Genomic DNA, 8,658 nt, shown 5'->3' with positions numbered 1-8,658 from the left:
TTTTTTTTTTTTTTTTTTTTTTTTTTTGAGATAGAGTCTCGCTCTGTCACCCAGGCTGGAGTGCAGTGGCGGGATCTCAGCTCACTGCAAGCTCTGCCTCCCGGATTTACACCATTCTCCTGGCTCAGCCTCCCGAGTAGCTGGGACTACAGGCGCCCGCCACCTCGCCCGGCCAGTTTTTTGTATTTTTTTTTAGTAGAGACGGGGTTTCACCGTGTTAGCCAGGATGGTCTCGACCTCCTGACCTTGTGATCCTCCCGTCTCGGCCTCCCAAAGTGCTGGGATTACAGGCTTGAGCCACCGCGCCCAGCCGAGCTTGTTTCTCTTAAAGAAAGGGATTCCACAGAGCCTGTGTGGTTGCAGTTGTTAGAAAAATAAAACGGCTCCGTTTTCACCATGCTTCATCAAGCATGTGCGACCAGCACCTGCACATACTAAACATTTTGTAATAGCTGCTCTTATCGCTGTGATTGCCACTGTTATTGTATTTAGTAAATAAGTTTTCATTCTTAGTTGATCTGTCATTTACACCTATTATTTCAAACTTGAAAAAGGTAAGGAAAAAGTGGAATTTTAAAGGCAAGATCTGCTTTTGCTTTTGTAACATCTTTCTCCTTAAGGTAACTTTCTGGAATTTGAAGTTGTTGATAGGATGAATGGGGAAAACATTTTGGGGACTGGGTTAGGTGTCTGTGTTAGTCCTCAGATCGGTATCTGTGTGTTTCCACAGGTTTCTTCAGTGCTCCGGGGATTCCTAGACCTGATGTTGGTGAGGGAACCCTCTCAGAGAGCAACAGCCCAGGAACTCCTCGGACATCCATTCTTAAAACTAGCAGGTCCACCATCTTGCATCGTCCCCCTCATGAGACAATACAGGCATCACTGAGCAGAGGATTCGTGTAGGTGGCAAAGCTAGATGAGGACATGAGAATAATTCAGGAGAACAAAAGGAAACACAGAACATGCAAAAGGCCTGTGCATTCTAGACCAGCCAATTGGTGGGACAGTGTGATGACCGGCAGGGTTCGACAGACCAGGGCATCTTCTTGTGTCTTAAATAGGCATCTCTCCACTGACAGCTGGCGTGGTCATTTGGAGCACGGCTTTAATAAGTCATTAATATATTTTTCAGCCCTTCATCCAGCAAATCAGAAGGACTCAGTACAAACTCCGTTATGATATATCCTAGCCACATGCAGGGTAACATGTAGGATTTTCTATATTGAAAGAATACTTTTCTGGCAAAAAAAAAAAAAAAAAGAAAGAAAGGAAAACAAAAAGCACTTTTTTCTTAATGGTAGCAGTATAATGTATTTTGCAACGAATTTGTAATTTTTCTGTACGATAGTTTTGATAATTTATAGTACTTTGATGTCATGTAGCCATTGTATCAGTTGAAGTAATACTTGTTTACTAGCAGGAGTTTGAACAAAGCCTTTCCTACTTTTTTATCCCTTTAAGAGAACCAATGATTCTTTAGGAACTTTGAATACTGAATGACTCTCAATCACCGTCAGCTTTAGTAAAATATCTTTCTTATCCTAACAAGTGTCTTATTTGATGGAAGAAGAATTAAGAGTGATGGTGATAGTGTGCACGTTTCATTAATCCAACCAAAAATAATGAAATAAAATTTGAGCCACAGTATACCACTCCTTGGGATAAACCTAAATATTTTTAAAAATCACGTTTTCCATCAACACCTCTAGTAGCAAACCATTTTTTGCACACCACAATGTTTCCCTCAGTGCCCTTTCTCAAATGGGTACAATGTTCCCTTGTGGCCAAATTTCCCTCCCAGGGAGCAATTTCAGTGCTAGGATCATTGGACTCAGTTCCCAAAATAGAATGTTTCAGTGAGACCGCGAGAATTCCAGGCTCACAAAGGGAGAGGAGAGAACAGGGCAAGACGTTTGGTTTCGTTCGTCACCATTTTTAAAACTCTGTATGCTAGCACACCAAACTCTTGTCTGTATTTACCTTTGTACCACAGTATTAATCGCTATTGTTCATGTATCGTGCTGGAAGTCTGAACTGACTCTAGAGGACGAATTAGCAAGAGGGTATTTTACCAGGTATGATCTGACTTCGGTTGTGCCCATGTTATAATGTGTTTCCGACATAGGAGAGTCGTGCTGCTGTCTAGATCTTCTTGAATGTTGATAAAATGAATGACTACTACAATACATTTTGTGTTGCTTGTTGGATGAATTTGCATGTTAATTGTAGGCCAATATAGATTTGCCTTTAAAACTCTGGAAGAGCTACATAGTCATCATTAGTTTCTATTAATTATGCATCAGACAAAAGCCATTTGTTACCAAACTGGAAAAACAGAGGCTTTTCTTAACTATTTCATATACTGTAACAAATATGAATTTAAATTTGTGATAGCGCTCTCGTTGCTCTAAGCATAATTAAGAATTTTTGTAATTACTAGGTTGCTAATTATTTATTACTGCTAAAAAGGAAAAAAAGGCATAAAATGACCTTCTACTGATTAGATTTTCAGTTTTCCTTCAAACTGGAAATGCCTCCCTAAATAGAATCTATGATTTTGCTTCATAAAACACAGCAAATCAATGTTTTATGTAAAATATTAAAGTATTAATATAAATATGCGAGAATAAAAACAATCTAAATCCAGAAAATTGCAGTCCTAAATGTTCATGAGACAGATTGTATTAATTTAACCAGGACTATGTAGAAGTAGAAAGAAAAGAAAAAGAAAATCTTTTTTAAACCAGAACAAACATTAAAAACTATTGCAGAAAATAGTGGATTTTGGATTCCAAACATTTTCGACAGTGTAATGGAAATTTTTCTGTAATTTTCTTACCATCAGGTATTTTTTAAAGTTCATTGAGTTTACCAAAAGTTACTGTAGCTTAAAAGGTTTTGTGAGCACTAACTATTGGCAGAAACTGCATTTGCAAATAAAAATAAATGTTTGCCTTTTCCCCATTGTGTTACTGGAAACAGTGATTTCCCAAATTTATTTTCTTGAGTAACCAAGAATGATTTCTTTGTGATATCGGGGAGTGCAAATGAGTTGGTACAAAGTTGTATGTAACATTGTGATGACATGACCTAAAGACAAATATATCCATCCCTAGAGATTGTAAAGAGTGTAAGATGGTGATATCGATACCACTACTGAAAAAAAAAATTACTAAATTCTGGAAGGCCAAGTTCAAGGAAAGCCAGGTTCAGGGCTAAAGACTCTCATTCTACTTCCCTGTTCCAAAGATGCAAAACTGATCTGAGGGATATTTATTTATTTATTTATTTATTTATTTATTATACGTTAAGTTCTGGGTGACATGTGCAGTACGTGCAGTTTTGTTATATAGGTATACACATCTCGTGGTGGCTTGCTGCACCCATCAACCCATCACCTACATTAGGTATTTCTCCTAGTGTCATCTCTCCCCTAACCACCCACCCCCTCACAGGCCCCAGTGTGTGATGTTCCCCTCCCTATGTCCATGTGTTCTCATTGTTCAACTCCCACTTATGAATGAGAACGTACGGTGTTTGGTTTCCTGTTCTTGTGATAGTTTGCTGAGAATGATGGTTTCCAGCTTCATCCATGTCCCTGCAAGGGACATGAACTCATCTTTTTTATGGCTGCATAGTATTTCATGGTGTATATGTGTCACATTTTCTTTATCCAGTCTATTATTGATGGACATTTGGGTTGGTTCTAAGTCTTTGCTATTATGAATAATGCCACAATAAACATACATGTGCATGTGTCTTTATAGTAGAACCTGGATTCAAGAGGGTGTGGTGAGAATTCTCTGAGAGCCTAGAAGAGAATGCTGGGCTCTTTCCTCCACTTTGGGAGACAAGGAGGATATTAATATTGATGTCATGAAGTTGGGGGGTGGGGGAACTTGTATATAAACAGCCTATTTCCCATCCAGAAATGTTGGAAGGTGAAAACCCTCAGGGAGTAGTCTGAGCTAGCAGGATGAAAAAAAGGTATTGTCTATCGCGTACCAGGGCAGGCAAAGGCAGAGGCAACCTTCCCTGGACCGATCTCCTCTGCCTTTACTGGGCATGGAAGAGACATGGAGTTCCCTCGAGTATGTTTGATGGGACATGGAGAGGACAGCAGGGAATGTGTCAAACCACTTAACTAAGTAACAGGATGCCCAACCTGCAGAGTGATTTGGAGGAGTGCACCATGGGGGCAACCGAAGGGAGATATGGTTGCTTTTCTGCATGGAGACAGGGTCAAGTTGGAGCTGACCCTTACTCTAAAAACCACATATGTCATCTACACAAAGACCACTCCAAAAAGCAGAAGCTGTAGTTTTTAGTGGAACCAAAATGAGACTCAGGCCTCTCCCTTTCCTCCAATAGCATCTCCAAGGCAGCTGACTACAGACAGCTAGGTTACTGGAACCTCCCTTCCTCACTGGTCCACATAGAATAGAGCCATGTGTTAGTGTGAGACCCCATGATTTGAAGAAGGTATTTAAGAGAAAGAAAGGGAGAATACAAGAGCACACGCTGTATCCTGCCACTACCTCCCAGTTGCTACCTCTTCCTCTAGTAGAAGTTTAACTTGAGCAAAGGAGAGATGTATTATCTTTGAATTAGAATGAGATTGATTTTTAAACTAGATTAGACAGATGGAATCAGACTGAGTTACAGTCATGTCCCATTTATCCCTGGGGAAGAACACATTTAGTAGCAATCAGTGGAAAAGTAAATCATACCATGAAGTTAACAACCCAATGAGTTCGGACTGCTTGGTCAAACTGATCGAATGAACAGTCCAGTGTTGTCGGAAAAAAAATGGTAATGAAATTCCAGGCAGAGAAAAGATCAAATTGATCTGAAGCAGATACAAAATGTACAAGCAGGAGAAATTTTGTGGAAGTGACATGACACAGTACAAATCCACATTGTGCAGGAAAATCAGTTCATTTGATCCGTGAAATGTGTGCATGTTGAGTTGTGTTTCCAAGTCAGATGAGTACATTGTCTTGGTGTAGATGCTACCAAAAAAGAGCTCGAATAAAGACTTAGACACAAGTACTTCAAATACTTTATTTGGGAGATGATCCCAGGAATGTCAACATGGCAGAGTGAAGAAATAAGACAAAGAGGAGAACAAAGTCGAGAAAGTGTGTTTTTTTTTTTTTTTTTTGAGGCGGAGTCTTCACTCTGTCGCCCAGGCTGGAGTGCAGTGGCACCATCTCGGCTCACTGCAAGCTCCGCCTCCCGGGTTCGCGCCATTCTCCTGCCTCAGCCTCCCGAGTAGCTGGGACTACAGGCGCCCGCCACCGCGCCCGGCTAATTTTTTGTATTTTAGTAGAGACGGGGTTTCACCGTGTTAGCCAGGATGGTCTCGATCTCCTGACCTCGTGATCCGCCCGCCTCGGCCTCCCAAAGTGCAGGGATTACAGGCGTGAGCCACCGCGCCCGGCCGAGAAAGTGTGTTTTAATGAATGGGATACCACAATAGGCAACTGGGGTTCAATCCCATTGGTGACCTTCTGAGAGACACTTGAGAATTGTCTTTCTTGAGGGGGGCACTGGTATATTTAATTATCTCCTATCCATCATTAGGTGAGAATTGTTCCTACAGCATCAACTCTCCTTGCACTGCACCTGGGCAAAGTTTGTTGCCTTTGCTAAAATTGACACAGCAATGACCTCCAGGAAGGGCTGAGGGAACATGAGTGGGACCCTGAGAGAATCTCCTACATAAACCGACCAAACTAAAGACAAATAGAGGACATGAGAGAGTCTACAGGTTGCTGATTTCTGGATCAAAATATGCTGTTCTAAAAGCAAAGAAATTTCTTATCCTGAAAGATTTTCTCACAAGACAAATGTTTTGATCATAATGCCTCATCATTGTCTGCATTTCTAAAAACTTAAAGCTAGAAAAGACTTCAAGATCTTATATGATTCACTTAGACTGAGTTAACCAAGGCCCCAAAGAGTTAGGTAATGACAGCACGTTAATCATAATACAGGCTGAGTATCCCTTACCTGAAATACCTGGGACCAAAAGTGTTTTGAATTTGGAATTTTTTTCAGATTTTGGAATATTTGCATTATATTTACCAATTGAGCATCCTAAATCTGAAAATCTGATATCCACAGTGCTCCAAGAAGCATTTTCTTTCAGCATCATGTTAACATTCAAAAAGTTTTGAATTTGGAAGCATTTTGGATTTCAGACTTTCAGATTTGGGATGCTCACACTGTACCTAAATAGACAGGTATACACACATGCATGTGTGTGTACTTACACACACACACCCCCCCCCCCACATATTTCAGTTCCATGAGGACAGGAGTTCTTATGTATTTTGTTCACTGCTATGTCCCAGTACCCAGAGCAGTGTCTAGAAAGCACAAGATCAGTGCTAAGAAATACTTATGATCTCATCTGTCATGTGTGCCTTTGTAAACCTTCACCAGCAAACCACCTGACAGGCTCTGTCACTTTAAATGACAGCTGAAGTACCATTGACCCTGGACCCTCTTGGCTGTCTGAGCTTATAAACTCCTTCTCAGAAAAGTTTTTTAATGCGTAAAGTAAAATACGTAGGCTTACAAAAAAAAAAAAAAAAGAAACTGATTGAAGTATCATTATCACAATTTTAAAACGTGGCTATAATGCCTTAAATAACAAGATCTTTTGATGGGTCAAATAACTACCATAATTTCGAAGTAATGAGTATAAATGATTCTTTTGAGATATAGCTGGCAAGTGTAATGTGGCTATTTCTATTGATGACAGATTCACAGATTTGCCTACACTGCAGTGGTTCAATGCCCATGTTCACCACTGAAGGAAATTCTACCTTTCGTTTGAGGTTAGTAAAAACTGGAGGTATAATTTTTTCCATCCAAGTTCATAAACTCTGACAGATCCCCTCACCCCAAAACTGACAGCCCCTGAGTGATTTACTGAGCTGGGGTAGAGGGGAACCCCTGTGTAAAAATTCTCTGAATCCAAAATAAATTGACACAGAGAACTGTGGAAGTCAGATTTAAAACTCTTGTGTTAGTCCCTTTGAATCTTTCGTGACCTCTTGTTTGGCAGGTAAAATTGGAACATACATGTTAAGAATTGTGCTAGCAAAATGCCACTAATTGTAATTTTTAGAGAGCCTCTCCAGTGTGACAGGCGTTGTGCTAGGGACTTCCAGGTGCTTCATGAGTCCTCAAATAACTTTGCAAGGATAGAGGAGTAAGCTTCACTTTCAGATGAAAAAACATGAACCCAGAGAAGCCCAATAATTTGGATAATGTTGCACATACACTGATAATACAGGCTTTTTAACCAGAAGCCTTCTTATTTCTCCATCAACATTATCTGGGGAGCAGAGTAAAACTACAGATTCTAGGGTCTCACCACCGAGATTCTCAAATAATGTCTGGGATGATGCCCTAGAACTAACATCTTTCAAAAGTCTCCTAGGATGATTCTAATACAGGGTGCCTTTGAATGCACTTTGAGACACAATGATTTAAAGTTATCTCTGGCTCAGGTTGCTTGGTATTTGTTCCAGGGAAATGTTTGAGCACAACACCAGTTTGAACCGCCTGCCTGGTAAAACCCACCACTATACATGCAGCGTCTTCACCCAGACACTGCAGGTCACTCCTGTCGTCTTTCCTCCCTTTTCTCCATTCACGTTTCTCGGGTATTTCTTCCCACACCCATGGGGTTTGCCAAGTCTTTACTAATGGAAAGATTGGACAATTGGCAAAAAGAGAGAGATGATAGTTCGGAGGGCGTTCTCAGGCTCCAGATAAGCAAGTGCTCCCTGCTCCTCTGAGGCTGTTTCACTGGGAACTGTTTCCTGGGACTGAGGGAATCCTGGAAAGAACCATGCTCTGAATTTAAATCAAAGTCACCCTCCCTCAAGAGAAATCCACATATGGTTCATCTGGCCTGGCTTTTCCAGGCAGGCATACCCAGCAACCAGGCCCAACATCCTCTTGTGCCCACAGGCGTTTGTGTTTAAAATCCCAGTAAAAAAGAAAAATGACAGTTCAAGGGGTAATTGAGTGTCTGTGGTTCATCTATTTGTTTTCTTCCCTGTCTCTGAAGCTTGAGAAGCAATGTAGACAAATGGGTCATTGCCTCAGCCTATTCCTGGCCCAGGAGCAGCTGCAAAATGTTAGGACAATGGCAATGACAATGGGTATGGAGAGGGCCCAGAGCTGAGGCCCAGGGTGGAGTCAGTCTCCCTGGATACCCTGAGTTGGGAGAATGCCAGGCACAGATGTGTCCGGAGACCACTGCTCTTTCTGTATGTTATGAGGCTCCCCTTTATCGTGTTTAGTTAACGATAAAGATGAAGACATGGCTGAGAGAAGTAAGGCGTGGTTCAAAGTCAACTAGGCTGAGTTTGAGATATAATTTTAAAATAGCTAGATAAAAATGGCATAGTAAATAATATTGATAGTCATAACAGTAATCGTAATAATGGCTTTCCACACATCCTGCACATTACTTGTGGAAAAATCACTGTTATTTGGATTCCGGAAAGATTGAAGTAGCTGAGACACAGGGATGTGGTCATGAGCCAATGCTTTCTAAAGAGCCAGGGCACTCTGACATTTTTGAAAATGACATAATTGTTGTATGTTGTTTGTTCTCTTGTCAGTCCTTCC

The 8,658-nt window shown here is 40.9% G+C and overlaps 1 protein-coding gene across 3 annotated transcripts in view; it reads left to right on the top strand.

Annotated features, from left to right (window-relative positions):
- The window catches only part of PAK5 (p21 (RAC1) activated kinase 5), a 302,429-nt gene extending 299,469 nt beyond the window's left edge, over positions 1-2,960 (top strand). For all 3 annotated transcript variants that reach the window (XM_025399265.1, XM_025399267.1, XM_025399266.1), the window contains one exon: positions 731-2,960. In XM_025399265.1, the coding sequence (XP_025255050.1) occupies positions 731-886 (156 nt within the window). In that variant the 3' untranslated portion in view covers positions 887-2,960. The remainder of the gene's footprint in view (positions 1-730) is intronic.
- The last annotated feature ends 5,698 nt before the right edge of the window (positions 2,961-8,658 follow it).

Source organism: Theropithecus gelada, chromosome 10 (assembly GCF_003255815.1).
Source record: "Theropithecus gelada isolate Dixy chromosome 10, Tgel_1.0, whole genome shotgun sequence".
NCBI lineage: Eukaryota > Metazoa > Chordata > Mammalia > Primates > Cercopithecidae > Theropithecus > Theropithecus gelada.
The sequence above is the reverse complement of the archived record's forward strand: the minus strand, read 5'-3'. Positions and strand labels throughout refer to the sequence as shown.